General features: G+C 37.9%; 1 protein-coding gene across 7 annotated transcripts in view; it reads right to left on the reverse strand.

The window, feature by feature from the left end:
• LOC126335504 (uncharacterized) overlaps positions 1 to 19,901 on the reverse strand; it is a 141,184-nt gene that overhangs the window by 101,852 nt on the left and 19,431 nt on the right. For 6 of the 7 annotated variants that reach the window (XM_049998851.1, XM_049998852.1, XM_049998855.1 and 3 more), the window contains exons 2-3: positions 14,162 to 14,343; positions 13,973 to 14,087 (exon numbers count right to left, since the gene is read on the reverse strand). In XM_049998851.1, the coding sequence (XP_049854808.1) occupies positions 13,973 to 14,087; positions 14,162 to 14,343 (297 nt within the window). Of the gene's footprint in view, positions 1 to 13,972; positions 14,088 to 14,161; positions 14,344 to 15,703; positions 15,804 to 19,901 lie in introns of those variants that run through there. The other variant, XM_049998857.1, reaches the window with a different exon arrangement.

Raw genomic sequence — 19,901 nt, forward strand, 5'->3', positions numbered from 1 at the left:
CTCTGCACCTGGCCGTACGTACGTGTCCTACTTGTCTACCCAAGGTGGGGAATTACGCATTACCCCGTCACCAGCTACGGGTGACGCACAGTGAGGAAAGAAAGGAAAAAGGAGGAACAAAGAAAAGGAAAGGCGAAACATTCTCAAACACTGCAATGGAGAAGAAGGTAATGAGAAGAATCTAGGAAACAGAAGGACAAAGTAAGGACAGATACTTTATACAGTGTAGAGAAAAAGGAAGATAAACCACTTCATCCACTTCATTTTGTTCACAAGCATCCGTCTCCGGATCTAGGTGCAAAACATACTTCCAAAGAGAGGGAGAAGGGGAAGGGCGGAGGGGAGGGAGCCCTGGAGGGATGTGGAAAGGGAAAATATGCTGCCCGGAAAGGAAAGAGAGCTGTACAAGCTAGGGGTCCCATGCTCACCACGCACATATCGGCTGGAGAGTTGTGGACCCCCTGAGGGGAAAGAGGTGTTCTGTCACCTATCCAACCTCCACAATATCCTAGTCCATCCCTATGCCAATCCTAATCTCAACCTCTTGCCACAAGGATCATATCCCTGTGGAACACCCAAGTGCAAGACCTGCCCATTGCACCCACCCAGTACTTCCTATTCCATTTCTCCCACAGGTTTATCCTACCCCATCAGGGGCCAGGCAACCTGTCGAAGTAGCCATGTCATTTAAAAGCTCTGCTGCAATTACTGCACAGCTTTTTATACTGGTATGACTACCAACCAACTGTCCATCAGGATGAATGGCCTATGCCAAACTGTGGCCAAGAGCAAAGTAGACCACCCTATGCCACAACTTAAAGCTGAACATAACACACTTGATTTCAATAGTTGCTACAGTACCTGAAACATCTGGATCCTATCCTCAACCACCAGCCTTCACGAACTGTGTAGATTGGAGTAATCCTTACAACTCATTCCCCAGTCCCACAATTATGCTGCATTTGTTGGTATTCTTGTCCCTGCACACACACACTGTCAGACAGCATGCCTCTCCTCCCCCTCTCCCCTCCCCCCACCTGTACACTGCCATCCCTCCATCTTTCCTGCCCCCCCCCCCCCCCCCTCCAAATTGGCACTTCCATTCCACATGATAGGTGCATTCTGATCCAAGATGTCGGAGTGGGTGAGGTGTGCTTGCTTGTACGAATGAATTGTGTGTGTTTCTCTTTTGTTTCTGATGAAGGCTACGGCCAAAAGCTTATGTGGAAGTGTCATTTAATTATGCCTGCCTGCAACTTAATGTGTCATTTTTATGGTAAACGGCAATCTCTCTCTGCCTACATTGTTGAATCCTCTCCTCCACCACCACTCTTACTGAACGCCAAAAAAAGTCCAAGGGTGTCAGGTCAGGAGAGCGGGGCAAGCCCATCGTCTATGTAATGGGCAGCCAATCCATCTACCAGAAAATGTTTCCTCTAAGTAATTCCAAACAATGATTGCAAAGTGCAGAGACGTGCTATCTTGTTGGAAAACAACTGTCTTTTACCACATCATGTTCCAGCTGCGGTTCCAGATACTGCTGAAGCATGTCTAGGCAAATTGTTTCCGTTCTTGTCTTTTCAGCAAATCTGTAAGGTCCATATACCTTTGTTTGGTCACTCCGATCCACACATTCACTTTAGATGTATCACATTCCCAATCCTGAGCTGCATTTGGTTGTTCATTTGCCCAACTGCAACAGTTGTGATAATAATAATAATAATAATAATAATAATAATAATAATAATAATAATAATAATGGCATGTGGCTAGGGCCTCCCATCGGGTAGACAGTTATCTCAGTGTCCACCACACATTCGTTTTCAGGACATTTAGCTCCCTGCTGAGCGATTGTGTTCAAGCAGTTGAATTGTGGTTGTCAGCACTCTGTATGGCATCTATGGCCTCTGGTGATGTTACTGCTCTCCCAGAATGTATTCACAGGCAACACTTCCAGTTCTTTTCAGCTTATTCACTAAATCCATGCTAGTTTGCCTAGATGGACCTGGCTTTCTAAACTTCATCAGAAGTTGGACCTCCTGATAGGCAGTTATTTAGTTTATCAACACTGAATGACATCCAACCAATTGACGTACATCATACATTGATGTGTCATCAACATTCCACTAAGCAGTGCTACAGATGGCATTGCTATACCAGTTATAAGATGGTGCCGATAGAAAAGTATAGTGGCACTGTGCTCTCGTCCAAAAGGCAAAAAAATAAGCAGTTCGTCGTGTAAAGAATGTGAAACGCGAGTTATGAAAGGTATTTGGTGTGTCAAGTGCAACTACTGGTTACACGAAAAGTGCGCAAAAATAAACTTAAAATACATCAGTGAAGATTTTCCATGTAAGTGTCACGCTTGTTTACGTAACGAAACGGCCGATCTTGTAACTATAGTGGACTCCAAAAATGAAATTATAAAATTACTTCAAAATGACATTCAGGCATTAAAAACTGAAATATTATGTTTAAAGGGAGAAAATTCTAGATTAATACTTGAAAAACAGTCCGATATGGGTGAAATACATAAAACAGCAATAAGAATTGAAAACCACGTGTGAAAGTGCAACTGCAAATGCAAGTAGTATGACCAAAACTACAAAAAGCAGTACTAAGGTTAAACAAGCTCAATTTCAGTGTAAAACGAATGTTTAAATTTACAGAGATAGTCATGCACGCAATATTTCAGATTGTATGTCTAACTGGACCACAGAAAACGTGCGCATTTCATCTGTTATTAAACCTGGGGCGAAGTTTGTTGATGTAACAAGCTCTGTAAACAATGACTGCACCGATTTTACAGAAAGTGATGTCGTTGTTATTATAGCAGGTTCAAACGACATTAATTGCAATGAGGCCAGTTCATTTATTAAAAAGTTGATTGTTATGTTAATGATGTTGTCCCATACATATGTGATCTTGTCAAATATTCTGGCAAGATTTGATCTGCCTGACTGGTCGTGTGTGAACCGAGAAATCCGATCTACAAATAAAAAATTAAAAAATTTCTGCTCCAAGTTAAAAAATGTGAGACTTCTGGACCTTAACAGTTATCAAAGAAGCAGCTTCACTGTACATGGACTACATCTTAATCGTCTGGGTAAGAATACTCTAGCAACTGACATCAACAGAGCTATTGAGGAAACAAAAAGCGATAATTCAAATCTGCTACCTTGTACCTCAGATGTCATACACACAAAAGACGGAAGTGCTAATTATATATGCCTGCAGAGCAAGCAAACGGAAATAATTCCTCACTGCACAGTGTCAAGACTGTTGATTTTTTAGGATAAAAAAGTCCCTCAGTGTTCCCAATTTAGAAACTATCAATTTGCGTGATAATATTAACCTTGAGAAGGATATATCCTCTCATGATTGTACTAATGTATCATTTTTACATTATAATGTTGAGGGCTTCGGTAACAAAATTGATGTATTTGAGGCCTTAGTTACAGATCTAGCTCCACATGTAATTGTGGTTACAGAGCATCAAAAAGCTGACCATAATATTCAGTATTGTAAGTTACAGGAGTATAATCTTACATCTTTTTTTAAGACCAGAACATAAAGGAGGGAGTGTTGCTACTTACGTAAGGAAATGTAACCTAATAAGTGCTGTAGAAAAAGTATCATGGGTTAATGATTATTTTATCAAGAAAGACTTTGAAGCAGTGATAATTAAGTTAATGATTGTATCCGTCCCACTTATTGTGGTAGGTATATGTCGAGCCCCTTCTGGTAATCCCGAGGTTTTCCTGGAAGCACTGGACAGTGTATTGGGGAAGCTAAGCAAGGGTGGCAATACAGTAAATATTATAATGTTAGGAGACTTTAATATAAACACACTAAGCAACAGCCAGGAATGCAAAGGTTTACAAGACTGCATACGATCCTATGATATTAAAGATCTACTTGGTCATGTGCCCACTAGGTAACTGAGTCAAGCAGCAGTTCCATAGATCATGTAATGACCAATTATGAAACTGTTGTGTTGGCACAGACTGTAAACGGGCACATACCTAATCATCTAGGACAATTATTAGTGATTTGTTGTCCTAATAAACTTAAGCAAAACAAAAAAATATGAGAATAGAAGGTTATTTTCTGAATACAACATCACCTTGCTAAAGAAAACTTTGGGTCAAGAATCTTGGGAATCAGTTTATAGAGAAAGGGGAGTTGACAGCAAATGGAAAGTATTTGTAAAAATTTTAACTAGACATATTGATATTACTATCCCAGCAAAGAAGATCAATGTAAATAAAAATAAACCTCCAGTAGTCAAACGTGTAAAACTGGATGAAAAAATGAAAAGACTCAAGGAAGGAATGGAGTATATGTATAAGCTACACAGAGAAACCAGTCTTGATTCATATAAAGAGGATTATAAAAAATATAAATATGAGTATCGCAAGGAAGTAAGGAGAAGGAAAGTAGAACATATTAGTAAACAGATCTGAAATTCTGACTGTGTCTCAAAGTCGTGCTGGGCAGTAGTTAATGATATGAGGAACACTGATTCAAAAACTAAAATTAATAATATAGAGTTAAGTATACATAATGATAATTTTTCTGATCCTTATATAGTTAGCAATTTATTTAATAAGTACTTTATAGATGCTATTGAAAATGATACTTGCATGAAACAGGAGAGGTAGTTTAAATATGATAAGGAAAAGGAACGGGACTCTTGTAATATACCTACAGTAACCATCAAGGACGTAACACAGCTAATTGACAACCTAAAAAATAAAAGATCAGCTGGATGGGATGAATTCTCTCCTTTTCTACTGAAAAAATGCAAGGGTGAGTTAGCCAGACCATTAGTCCATCTTATAAATTGTGTACTTGAAGAAGGTGTGTTTCCGAAGAAACTGAAACTTGCAATAGTTAAACCTTTATATAAAAAAGGGGAAAGAAATCAACCACAGAACTACAGACCAGTTGCCTTAACCTCAGTATTTGGTAAATTAATTGAAAAAATAATGCTAGAAATCCTAATTGAGCGCTATAATATGAATAACTTAATAGGAGATTTCCAACACGGCTTTAGAAGTGGTCGGAGCACCATATCTGCAGCAGTACAGTTTGTACACTGTCTAATGGAGAAAGTAAATGAGGGTTACTAAACGGCAGGAGTGTTTTTAGATCGTTCCAAAGCGTTTGACAGAGTCCATCATGGCGCTCTTTTAAGTAAACTTGCTTATAATGGTGTCAGTGGGAAACTGTTGCTTTTAATAGAATCTTACCTTAAAGATAGACAACAATGCACAGAAGTTGTGTATGATAATGGAGAGGTAATTGAAAAAAGATCAAAGATAAGGAATATAAATTTTGGTGTGCCACAAGGCTCTATCTTGGGCCCCTTCTTGTTTATTTGCTACGTGAATGATTTCCCAAATGTATTAGACACCAGTCATCGTATTACTATGTACGTTGATGACACCTCTGGGGTTTCCTGGGCACGTAGTAATGATGACCTAAATTCAGTGGTACAGAATTTTGTTGAAAAAGCCCAATCACATTTTCAAAAAGAAAACCTGATGGTCAATATTAACAAAACTAATTTAATTTATTTTAAGACAAGTAGTTCAAATAAAAATACTGTTCTAAATGAGGACATTCAGGAAAATACCTGTTCAGAATGTAAATTTCTGGGGATATATATAGATGACAGACTTTTATGGAATCAGCAAATAGATCATGTCTGTGGTAAAATAACATCTAGTCTGTATTTACTATGGAGATTAGTTCAATATTTAGATATCGAAGCAATAAAAATAGCGTATTTTGGGTTGGTGTATCCCCATCTATCTAATGGAATTGTATTGTGGGGTGGGTGTAGCCAATACAATATAAAAAGGGTATTTGTATTGCAGAAAAGAGTAATAAGAACTATGGCAAAAGTAAGACCCAGAACTTCATGTAAAAACCTGTTTATTAAGTTTAATATTATGACTATCTATGCAGTATATCTGTTTCAATCAATATTATTAGTGAAAAAAGACAAAAAAGTGACAAACAGGAATATGGAAATCCATGATTACAATACAAGACAAAAATCAGACTTTCATGTGGTGAGCAGACGATTTGTATCTAACAACAAATACCCCATTCATTAAGGGAGCAATATTTTATAATTCTCTGCCAAACAACCTGAAACAGCTTTCTGGTAGAATTTTTAAAAACGAGTTAAAAAAAATGGCTTATATTGAAGTGCCCTTACAGTATGGTGCTGACATGATTTGACCTCAGGAATGCTATGTTAAATATACTTAAATGATATTTTACTTGGTAGCATGTAATCTATTTATACTGTGTATCAATAATCTAAATGTAATTACTATAACATTGCCCATGCATGTTAAATACATGTTTCGAGCTGTAAGATAAATAAATAGATAAATAAAGTTAACATGCTGCCAGTTCAATGGCACTAGGCACATTAAGCGCTTCTCAGAACTGCTGTCAGCTGCTAGGTTGAGTTTGACAATCCAAGTTGCATCTTTACACTAAGTCATTTCATTCATTCTTAAACATAAGATAAACACAAAGTGTGAATCACATCACTTTATATAAATTCGGTACTGAAAAATTAACTTAACATTATTGCTTTTCATTATTTACATTACTTTACATTACTTATTGTCTTTTTTTATATTGACTCCTGATTCAGTCAATCTCCCAGTGTAATAATAAAACAAGTAATGATCTATTTACAAATACATTTGTTACAAGATTCATTAGTTCCATTGCATTAGGATGAGCTACACAAACAATTTTATACAGCCACTTGTATATTTCATAAAATTTCTTTATCTCATTATTTATTTTTGAACGCTTTGCCCTTTGCTTGATCAACACATCATCTCCATCCCTAAAGATCCTGGCCTTCTTCCCTTGTTATACTTTTCCCGTCTCTCCTCTGCTTTTTCATTTAACCTACTTGAAGCTAAATGTCCCATCTCATCAATAACCTTTGTGTTATTTGGTGGAAATTTAATGATTTGTTCAAATGTGCTTGATGACCTTTCATCAAACATGACTTCATGAGATGATAGTTCAGTAGTCAAATGTGGCAGTTCATTCCTCATTTGATCAAAATCCTTTACATATTTTCTCCAGCTTGATTGTGTCAGAACACAATAAGCTCTGATAAATAACCTGTCTCCTTCACCACTCTCTCAGTCATATTTCATAACTGACATACATATGTGCATTATCTGTTCTTCCTCTAATATATCCTGCCATAGTTTTAAAACAGATTGAGGTCCATTATCACTAAAGATCTTCTGTATCTTTCCAACATTTTTAAAGTATTACTTTCTCATAACTTGCTACGGCTTTTCCTATACTCTTTCTCAAAGGATACAGTTTTACATACTTAGGTACAACATCCAAAACCACTAACCCTTAATTGTGTTCTCTCATAGTTGTCTCGGAAGACATTCATGCAAGTCCACAGTAATTATTTCTAATACAGGACTTGGAATAACACTAAATATAAGACCTTTCACCTGTTGATTTGAATCTTTAGTTTTCTGACACAATTCACATTTCTCCAATATTTTCCTCACTCTTTTCATACTATTAAACATACATGTTCCCCTAAGTTTGTTTGTACAGTTTTTGGGATCATAATGACCATGAGCAAGGTGAGTTCAATTTACAAAATTCTAAATGACACTTTCTGGCAAACATATTTTCCAATAATTTATTTCTGGACTTGACCCTACAGACCAACACCTTATCCTTAATTATGTAATATTTCTGCAACTTATATTCATTTCTCATCCCCCATATAATCTTAACCACTCTTAGATCATCATCATCATTCTGTTCTCTCCTCATATCTTTTAAAACTCTCTTTACATAGCTTTCAAATGTAAATTTTTTTTAACACCAATATACTAACATCTTACCCACTGTTATCTTTCAAGTCAACTTTATCCATACCGGTTAGTAAACAGGGTAATGCATTTGATACATTTTTTCCTTTTTAACTTGGTATCTAGTTTCAAAATTACACCGTTGTATCAATACATTCCCAATTGTAAGTCGACCACAAGTCGACCTACAGTCTTGTAAAAATGATGAAGCTTTATGATCTGTGTAAACTGTAACCTTTCCGCCCAGCAAACAATTTCTAAATTTATGAACACCCACAAAATGGCTAAAGCCCTTTTTCCTGATACAGAGTATTGCCTTTCCCAATTATTCAGTATTCTACCTGCGAAATTAAGTGTCTTTTGATCTCATCCATCTGAGATCTTTATTACTGGGAACATTTCAGCTGTAATTTCATATTCTGAACTAACTTTAGCAATGCATGTCTTTAGAGATATCTGTATGAGCTAGCTTTGTTGTTTCACACAAAATTTCCTTTAGTTTAAAAAATTCATTTCCACTGCTCCGTCCAAACCCAAGGGCCATTTTTTCTAGTCAATTCCAGTAATTTAATCTATTGTAAATCTCTCGAACAAAAAAGCATGCTCAATTCTTGGAAAAAGGTACAAGTCACATCCGTCCACAAGAAGGGTAGTAGAAATGATCTAAAAACTACCATCCAATATCCTTTACACTGATTTGGTGTAGAATCTTAGAACATATTCTAAGCTCAAACATAATGAGGTGTCTTGAATAGAATGACCTTCTCAATGCCAACCAGCATGGATTTCGAAGACATCGATCACGTGAAACCCAACACGCACTTTGCTCACATGAGATACTGAGAGCTTTGGATCAAGGCAACAGGTAGATGCAATATTTCTTGATTTCCGAAAAGTATTTGACTCAGTACTGCACCTACGCTTCATCTAAATCTACGTGATTACTATGCTATTCACAATGAAGTGGCTGGCAGAGCGTTCAATGAGCCACCTACAAGCTGTCTCTCTGCCGTTCCACTCTCGAACAGCGCACAGAAAAAACAAGCATTAAAATTTTTCTGTGTGAGCACTGATTTCTCTTGTTTTATTGTGTATCACTTCTCCCTATGTAGGTGTCTGTGGCATTATCTTCCCTTTTTTTACGATAATACATAAAGCTGCCCTTCTTTGAACTTTTTTGATGTCATCTGTTAGTCCCACCTAATGTGGATCCCACACTGCACAGCAGTACTCCAGAATAGGGCAGACAAGTGTGGTGTAAGCAGTCTCTTTAGTGTTATGCCAATGAATCACAGTCTTTGGTTTGCTCTACCCACAACACTGTCTATGTGATTGTTCCTATTTAGGTATTTGTAATTGTAATCCCTAAGTATTTAGTTGAATTTACAGCCTTCAGGTTTCTGTGACTTATCGTGTAACAGAAATTTAGCGGATTTTTTTAGTACTCACGTGAATAACTTCACACTTTTCTTTATTCAGGGTCAATTGCCACTTTTCACACCATACAATTATCGTATCTAAATCATTTTTCAATTTCTTTTGGTCACCTGATGACTTTACAAGATGGTAAATGACAGAATCACCTGCAAACAATCTAAGAGGGCTACTCAGATTGTCTCCATGTCCATGTCGTTAATATAGATGAGGAACATGACTACTGTGATCTTTCTGACAGGAAATCACAAATCCAGTCGCACAACTGAGGTGATATTCCATAGGCACGCATTTTGGTTAGAAGATGCTTGTGAGGAACGGTGTTGGAACGCCTTCTGGAAATCTATAAACATGGCATAAATTTGATATCCCCTGTCGATAGCACTCATTACTTCATGAGTATAAAGAACGGTATTTTCTGAGTCTGTTCTGACTGTGTGTCAATAAATTGTTTTCGTCAAGGTAATTCATAATGTTCATGTGAGCTTATTGTCAACAGTATGATCATATGGAGTATAAAAATGAAATTTGTGACTGGTCTAAGCACTTTGTGGTAGGGAAGACGCAGCACGTTATCCTGGATGTCGAGTCATCAGATGTAGAAGTTACTTCATGTGGGCTCCATGGAAGCGTGTTGAGACCCTTGCTGTTCGTATTGTATATTAATAACCTTGCAGACAATATTAATAGTGAAGTCAGGCGTTTTGCAGATGATGCAGTTATCTATAACGAAGTACTAACTGAAAGAAGCTGCATAAATGTTCAGTCAGATGTTGCACATATTGGAAACTTCCTATAAATGTTCAGAAATGTAAAATTTTGCACTTCCCAAAATGAAAAAAACATAGTATCCTATGGCTATATCAATGAGTCATCATTGGAATTGGTCAACTCATACAAATTTCTGGGTGTAACACATTGTAAGGATACGAAAAGCAATGATCACACAGGCTCAGTCATGGGTAATGCAGGTGGTAGCCTTGTTTTATTGGTAAAATACTGGGGAAGAGCAATTAGTCTAATAAAGAGATTGCTTACAAATCACTCACACGAGCCATCCTAGAATATTGCTCAAGTGCTTGGGACCCATACCAGATGGGACTAACACGGGATATTGAACGTATACAGAGAAGGGTAGCATGAATGGTCACTTTTGTTTAATGAATGGGGAAATATCATAGAGATAATAAAGCAAATTAAATGCCAGACTCTTGAATACAGACATAAACTATCCCAATAAAGTCTATCAACTAAGTTTCGGGAACCAGCTTTAAATGATTACTCTAGGGATAAATTACAACCTCCTACGTAGTGCTCACAAAGGGGTTGTGACGATACAACTAGAATAATTACTGCACACACAGAGGCATTCAATCAATCATTCTTCCTGTGATTCTTTATCCCGGTGTATTGGATGTTCGATGAGGTTTCGGGATTGCATCCGGATCATGCTGACCTCTTGCCACAATATTTCGGCTGGCAATCATCCAGCCATCTTCAGGTGAGTGTCCATCTTCAGAGACTGCAAGTTCCCAGTGTCGGTTTTTAAGCAAAAATTTGCGCGTAAACGCATGCACAATGGTAGCCGTCATAGGAGCATCCTCTATCAAAGTTCGCGCCCTCTGCAAATAATTTTCTACCTATAGCACGCAGGTGCATGCATAAAGGTGAAAACTACATGTCTGCCCTCTGTTGGAATGCACGCTCACATCACTAAAAACCAGACGTCAGATATCACCAGAGTTTTCATTAGGAATAAACTGTCTTTTCTCAGAAGAAATTAGAGAGATCACCTGGTCCCAAGACCCGTCCAGTTGAAACCGCCATCACGATTCATAAGATTTTGTGCTAGGCGTATTTGCACAGATTCTTTAATTACTTACTGCCAAAAAGTTCTCGCTGGGGCCAAGATTTTTGTGGCAGAAAAATCCATAGCGTGTTCTGTGGTAATACAATGCTCAGGTACTTACTGGGCTGCGAAAGGCGAGTGTGGTGCTCACGTTCAACGCAACTTTCATGTACTGTGCTTGTCCTCTGACCACTGTAAGATTTGCCACACTGGCAAGGAATTTTGTAGATTCCAGCTTTCCACAGACCCAGATCAACTTTTACGAAACCGAGAAGGGAACTAGACTTCAACGGCAGCTGGAACATTACTTTAGCTTGATGTTTTCTTAGGGTCCCATCTACTTTAGAAGAAAGGTTGCCGACATATGGAAAGAATGCCCTGGACTTGAATAGCTCCTTATTTCCTTAATGTTATGGGTGATCATGTTTCTTCCTTCTTAGTGCTGTGCTAATTTGATGTGGATAGTAACCATTACCTCTGAACACCAACTGTAGATGTTCTAGCCGCTCTGTAAGGCTGTCTCCATCAGAAACAAAATGATCCCGGTACACCAACGTTCTAAGGATGTCTGTAGTTTGTGAAGGTTGATGGCAACTCGACACTTGCAGGAAAAGGTCTGTATGTGTAGGCTTACGGTAGGCAGAGCCCTAATGACACATCCACTCTCCTAGTAACCAAGACGTCCAAAAACAGCAAGCAACCATCCTTCTCTATTTCCATCATAAACTGGATGTTCTTGTGGATTTCATTCAGATGTTACAAGAAACATGCCGCTGTTCTTTTTATGCACTGGTTTAAATTTCTCCCACTTTCATCACTGATTGGCAAAGGTCACACATGATTTTAAATTTCAAAATGTCCACTGTCCATTAGCACTTCTGCCACACCCATTAAGCACAGTTCCCCATTACGGATACCAAGTGCAATGCTTGGACACACACACACACACACACACACACACACACACACACACACACACACACACACACACACACAATAATGGCAAGGGTGGGTTACTATTATAATGTTCACCTACCCATCTGTTAAATAGTGGGTTTCACAAAATGCGGAAATGACATATTCTATCAAATACTAAAGTTTCTGAGCGTATGTCTTTTCACTTTCCTAACGTCATTGATTTTCGTTTCCTTATCTCACATCTTCTAAAACTGTCTCACAGATCTCATCCCAACTGGCTTCTTCTCCATATAGGTGCAGGATTTGACATGGAAACAACAAACTGTGCTAGATATGCAAATGACAAACTGTGCTTAAATTGAAATGACAGTGTGGGAAAAAATCCCGTACTATGAAATAAAGTTATCAAAACATAGGATTCCACTTGATGTTTATTCACTAGTGTTTAGCAGTAATGAAGAAACACAAGTATAAGCCTGATTATGTTCATTCATTAAACCAAATTCCGTAGAAGCTAACTACATCAGAGCACCACAAGACACGACCTAATAATTCACAGTAGTACAAGATGTTAGAACTTCACATAACTGTTCACCAAGGCACTGTTCAATGAGACAAATGATGTTCAATAACTCGTTACACTATACTGTCCAAAGTGCATGTTACACAATGTTTTCTGAGGCACTATTAACTGCGATAAATAGTTATCAGTCTCATATTCGACTTGACCACACTGAACCATGTTGCCTCACTCATACCTGGTAGAAGACTCCTAGTGAATTACAGCAACATTTTGACACCTTCTTATTCAGAGTGTTTCTGGTTGGTCCATTGTCTGCCATCAATAATGACTAAGTTGATGTGTTCTCATTTACATTTTCACTTTAGTTAATGACTTTATGAAATTATTGTTAACCTTCTATAAGTGCAACTAACATTGATGGTATGGCTAGAGGAGCATAGCAGTGTTCAAGCAATAAATATTAACTAACAACATAGTACTACTTCACGCCACACTCAGTATGTGATTCCCAACTGTCTACTCCATACTCAAGCATGATACAGCCACTGCTAGTAGGCATGTTCCCACACCCTTAAACCATCTGTCACATAACCCAATGCACAGTACTCTCTCCCTATCTTACCGCAAAATTTTTTTTGTTCTTTTTTGTTGGGGGAAGGGAGCAATTACAGAAAGAAGACAGTGGACAGAGTGACACCAATACCAGGACATAGTAATCTTGTCTCAAATAGCACCACGGGCACTACTAATTATATATTAGAAATAAAGGTCCCCATCAATGTTGTTAATTACTCCTACTTCATGAGATGCTCTAGAATATGTTCGAGCTTCCATCAATGACATTTTGCACAGTTTAGCAATCAGAAACTGTAAGGTAACATTGCTTCTCTACTTATCAGACAAACTCCTATGACAAAAACCTCTTTGAACATCATTCCACTAGCAGTGTTGGTTACGGAGGTGTGTGTGTGTGTGTGTGTGTGTGTGTGTGTGTGTGTGTGTGTGTGTGTAATAAAACACCTATCGGTATCTGGTAACAATATTACCATAAATTTAACATTACAAAAAAACTGACCTCCGCTATGCAGAATGTGGACTTCCTGAGGGGCTATGAGCAGAAAATTATACAGTCATAAAAATTTTCAATTTCCAAGTGAAATCATATAATCTATTTCCACAATAGAATCTAAAAATGTTCAATGGGAGATCACTGAAGCAGAAGAAGACCACATACAAATCTACTAATTACTCATTGTGCATCTTTTACATGTGATATATGTCATACAGCACAATGATCTGGTCATTCTTGTTAGGAACAAAGCACATACTGTCAAGATTACAAACATTTCTTACCTTTTTGACCTCTCTTATCATTTCTTCAATTTTCCTTTGGTGTTTTACCAATTTTATTGTGTTCTGAACTGTTCTGTCCATCGGGAAGCATACCTTCAATGGAATTTTCTGGCAACTGTAAAATTTTAGTCATTACAGATAATACTCAAACTGAAAGTTTGATTTTAATTTTGAAGCAAACTGGCTTACCACGTATGTTCTTCTTCTGGAATAAAATTTTCATCTTCAGAAAGTGGCTCCTGTGACTCTGTTTCTTCAATGTCAGTTTTCGTCTCAGAACAGTCTACTTGTTTTCTTGTCTTCTTCTCCCGCAAATATTGTGCTAGTTTTGGGTTTACAATATCTTCTAGGTCAGGTTCAGTCATGGTACTCTGCAATCAAACCAATAATAAATGTAATGGAAGCCCGACTTCGTATCATCTAGGGACATCCAGTTGTTCCCAATCTAGAAGCCCTTTTGCATTAATTTAATCCTGGGTCATGTATTACAAATTGCATTAAGGAGAACAATGAGTAATTCACAACAAGTGTAGGAACACATTTGTGGGAGAAAGCACTGTGATAAATTGCTCCTCCATGCTACACTAGTAAGAAGTAGTTAACCTCCCACCCCCTATTCTTTAAAGAATCAAACTCCCATGTACGAAATGTGATATCTCTCGAATTGTGTGATTGAGTTAGTAGTAAATAAGTAATACATTAAAATTTCAAGCCTCATGTTGCAGTTTTACTGCGTGGACAGCAATAATGTAGATGGATAGATATAGTCCAGCTAATTTGTGTGCTGTGAGTTACACTGCCTTAAGAAAGACACACAGTTTCTAACTGTAATACTTCACTGTGTTAGATGTTTAACACGAGATTATAGTTCTCACTGGGCAGATTATGACAGTGTTTTACATATTTAAACTCAGTCAATAACTGTATGAAATATTAAAAATCAAATTTTTGTTCCCTCTGGAAACCTTTAGAGAGAGAATCTGCAATGGAGTCAATGCCCTGGGTTAGTCGTTTAATACTGTAGATGCTTTTGTGACTTATGTACAAAGTGGCAGACTACAAATCCAAAGTTTTGGGATTCAGTTCCTGCTTTAACACCACTTTTACCTCTGACAATTCCCTATATGTGAAAAAAATGACAAAATGCTTTATCAATAAGAATCTGTATTAAATTGTCTGGGTGAGTTATTCCTCAAGTCAGATGAAATCAGGGCCACTTATCATCTAATGTATCATAATTAGTGAGAGGTGTTCAAACCAACCTCAGCACCAACAAATATTTTTTTTAGATTATGCAACATTAAATAGTGTCAATTATATCGAAAGGGAAATTAAACTTTCATAACTATAAAATTATAAGATAAAATTGCTGGCTTTTATTTTCCTTCAAAAGAAATATCTTCACTGGAGACAGATACATATAAAAGTACATGTATAATCCTAGCTTTCAGCACTAATAGCAGGTTAGACTGTGAAAGATTAAAAAGGAAGGGCATGTTTCTCAGACTATGGGATGAGATGACCCACCTGTTGTGACAGTGGGGGGAGACAAAGAGGAAAGTGGGGGAGGTGTAGGAGAGAAAGTGGTAGGGCAAAGACAGGACATTAATAAGTAGCCAAGTAGTCCAGGGTACTGTCTTTGGTTAATAATCAAAAGATCCCATGTCCCCAGTTCAAATCTAGCCACTGCTTAAATCAATGCATATTATGAAAATTGATGGATGTACATACGTGTCACATTTGCACCTAAACCACTGGGCCATTTTCAACCAAACTCAATATCCATAACTGTCAGGCAAAAATCACTGTCTAGGTAAGAAGCACCCACTTATCATAGTTCAGGAGCTATGTCTTCATAAACACTGAGATGCCTGAAAAAATGCTGTATCATGCATGAAGTTTTAACACATTCATTCTTTACTACTAAGTCACTACTACAGTCAAGTCAACCTAAAGGAAATCCCTGACACCTGGCAGCACTTTTGATAGATTTCAAATGTGAAGTGCAAATGGCTGAAGGCCAAAACAATTACTATGTATAGAGCTACGATAAGGCATTGCCATAGAGACGTTTACAAGATCGTGTTGCAGACACCCAAAGCATCTGCGCTCAGAGTACCGGGGGATAATATCGCATGGAATCTACTGCAGGAGTACATATAAATTTTTGTTTATAATAGAAATTTGGAAAAACGATTACCCATGCAATGCTGGGTTTGTCAGCTAGTTTTGAATAAAACTCATCAGCAATGACAGCCCAAGACATCCAGCATAAGAAGTCACCCTCATTCTGTCAAAGACCTTGTCAGAGGACAGAGAAACAGACAGAGGTTCAAGGCACTCTCCTTCACTTGAAGTGGGACTCTGGCCCTAAAAGACAGAGCAATCAAAAATGATCAATGCCATGAGGGTGCAGAAATCAATGGAAACCACAGCACTAAAGACACGTAAGGTTTACCCACAGGACATGTGGCTAGTAACTGAAAAAGTGTCATAGTGATCTCTCTATTGGCAAATCTCCAGATCAGCCCCCTATTCCAATTCCCAAGTGGGGACTGTAATGGGAGAGGTGTCCTTGAGTAAAAGTTTAAATAACCAACAAAAGAATGATGTTCTATGAGTCGGAGAGTGGAATGTGAGAAGTCTGAACACCATAGGGAGATAGCAAATCTGAAAAGGGAAATGATAAGGGTCACTCTAGATATTGGGAGGGGGGGGGGGCAGTGAACAGTGAACTGAACTGTAAAGAATACATGGATTTGTGGTCAGATAAATATAGGGTAATAGCAATAATGGAAACAAATGGTATAACAGGAGTAGGATTCGTTTTGAATAGAAAGGCATGGCAGAGAGTAAGTTAGTGTGAACAGTTCTTCAGTTCTTCTCGTCAGAATCAATAGCAAACCAACACCAGCAACAACAGCTCTGGTATACATGGCAACGTCACAAGCAGAAGTTGAAGAGAGAAAATATATCACGATACTGCAAGGATAAATCAGTACGCAAAGGAAAATGAAAATCTAATAATCATCATGATAGTAAGGGAAGAAGTAGACAAAAGGGTTATGGGAGAATATGGGCTTGGAAGCAGGATGAAAGAGAAGAAAGACTAACAGACCTCTGCAATAAATTTCACCTAGTAATAGGAATACTCCATTCCAGAATCGCAAGAGGTGGTGGTTTATTTGGAAAAGGCATGGAGGCTTGGAAAGATTCCAGGTGGATAACATCAAAGTTGGACGGAGAATCTGAAATAAGATATTGGATTGTAAGGTTTATGCAAGAGCAGATATTGATTCATATCACAATTCAGTAACAATATATTATAGACTGAAGTTTAAGAGAATTGTACAGAAGAATCAGTGTGGACAGAAGTGGGATATTGAAGTATGAGACATGTTGGAAGTTTGCTAAAGATGTGCATACTGTGATAAGGAATATCTAGGCAAGCAGTTCAGCTGTAGAGAGTGGACATTTCTAACAAGAGCAGTCACAGATGTTAAACACAAACATACATACTAGAAAGGTAACTGTGAGTAAACCTGACTGACAAAACAAGGAAGTACAAAAATGTTAAGGGAGAGACAGGAATACAGCGACATAAATCACTAGGAACAAAAATAAATAAAAATTGCAGGCAAGCCAAGCTCAAACAGTTGCAGGAAATATGTGAAGAAATCAAAAAAGAAATAATCGTCTGAAGGACTAACTCAGAACATAAAAATATCAAAATAACCTTCAGTCAAATTAAAAACAAGGGTGGAAACATTAAGAATACAATGGGAATTCCACTATTAAATACAGAAGGCAGAGCTGATGCGTGGAAATAGTACACTGAAGGCCACTATGAGGGGCAGGAACTGTGTAATGATGTGACAGAAGAAGAAACCAGATGAATATGGAAGTGATAGGCGATCCACTATAGAATTTAAAGAGCTCTGGAAGACTTGAGATGGCAGAAGGGATAGATAACATTCCATCAGAATTTCTAAAATCATCAGGGGAAGTGACAACCAAATGACTATTCAAACTTTTGTGTAGAATCTATGAGACTGGCAACATAAAATCAGACTTTCAGAAAAATATCATCCACAGAACTCTGAAGACAGCAAGAACAACTGATTATGAAGACTACCAGCTTACCAGTTCATGCATACAAGTAGCTGGCAAAGAATAATATACAGAAGCATGGCACAGAAAACTGAGGATCTGTTAGATGACAGTCAATGTGGCTTTAGGAAAGATAATGTCGCCACAGAGGCAGTCCTGATGTTGCACTTGGTAATTGAAGCAAAACTGATGAAAAATCAAAAATCAAGACATGTTCACAGGATTTGTCAACCTGTAAAAAGCAATTGACAATGTAAAGTAGTGCAAGATGTTTGAAATTCTGAGGAAAACGGAAGTAAGCTATAGTGAAAGATGAGTAACATACAATATGTACAAGAGTCAAGAGGGACCAATAAGACTGGGAGACCGAGTACTCAGATTAAACAGGATACAAAGCAGATACGCATTCTTTCATCCACATTGTTCAATGGAGGGGCAGGGCAGGGGGAAGGGGGGGGGGGGGGGGGGGGGATAAAGAGTGGGATTAAAATTCAGTGTGAATGGAAATCACTGATAGAATTTTCTATACTTAGTGAAGATGAGAAAGTATTACAGGATCTGTTGAATGGACTACACAGTCTGATGAGTACCGAATATGGATTGAGAGTAAAGATAGGCAAAAGTAATTAGAATTAGTAGAAATTAGACGAGCAAGGAAATTAACATCAAAACTGATGAACACAAAATGAACACAGTTAAGGAATTCTGGTATCTTGGAAGCAAAATAACACATGATGGACAAGCCAAGGAGGACATAAAAAGCAAACCGCCACAGACGAAGTGCCTGTTCCTGGCCAAAAGAAGTCAACTAGTATCAAACAGGTGTTCATTTGAGGAAGAAATTTCAGAGGATGTACATTAGGAGCACAGTGTTGTATAGTAGTGAATAGTGGACATGGGAAAAACCAGAACAGAAGAGAAACGAAACATTTGCAATGTGGTGCTAATGAAGATTGTTGAAAATTATATGGGCTGATGTTGTTGTTGTGGTCTTCAGTCCTGAGACTGGTTTGATGCAGCTGTCCATGCTACTCTATCCTGTGCAAGCTTCTTCATCTCCCAATACGTACTGCAGCCTACATCCTTCTGAATCTGTTTAGTGTATTCATCTCATGGTCTCCCTCTACGATTTTTACCCTCCACGCAGCCCACCAATACTAAATTGGTGAGCCCTTGATGCCTCAGAAGATGTCCCACCAACCGTCAAGTAGTGCCACAAACTCCTCTTCTCCCCAATCCTATTCAATACTTCCTCATTAGTTACGTGATCTACCCATCTAATTTTCAGCATCCTTCTGTAGCACCACATTTCAAAGGCTTCTATTCTCTTCTTGTCTAAACTATTTATCGTCCATGTTTCACTTCTATTCAAGACTACACTCCAAACAAATACTTTCAGAAGCAACTTCCTGACATTTAAATCTATACTCGATGTTAACAAATTTCTCTTCTTCAGAAATGCATTCCTTACCATTGCCAGTCTACATTTTATATCCTCTCTACTTCGATCATCATCAGTTGCTTTGCTCCCCAAATAGCAAAACTCCTTTACTACTTTAAGCGTCTCATTTCCTAATCTAATTCCCTCAGCATCGCCCGACTTAATTCGACTACATTCCATTATCCTCGTTTTGATTTTGTTGATGTTCATCTTATATCCTCCTTTCAAGACATTGTCCATTCCATTCAGCTGCCCTTCCAGGCCCTCTGCTGTCTCTGACAAAATTACAATGTCATCAGCGAACCTCAAAGTTTTAATTTCTTCTCCATGGATTTTAATACCTACTCCGAGTTTTTCTTTTGCTTCCTTTACTGCTTG

The sequence above is a fragment of the Schistocerca gregaria genome, chromosome 2, assembly GCF_023897955.1.
Source record: "Schistocerca gregaria isolate iqSchGreg1 chromosome 2, iqSchGreg1.2, whole genome shotgun sequence".
NCBI lineage: Eukaryota > Metazoa > Arthropoda > Insecta > Orthoptera > Acrididae > Schistocerca > Schistocerca gregaria.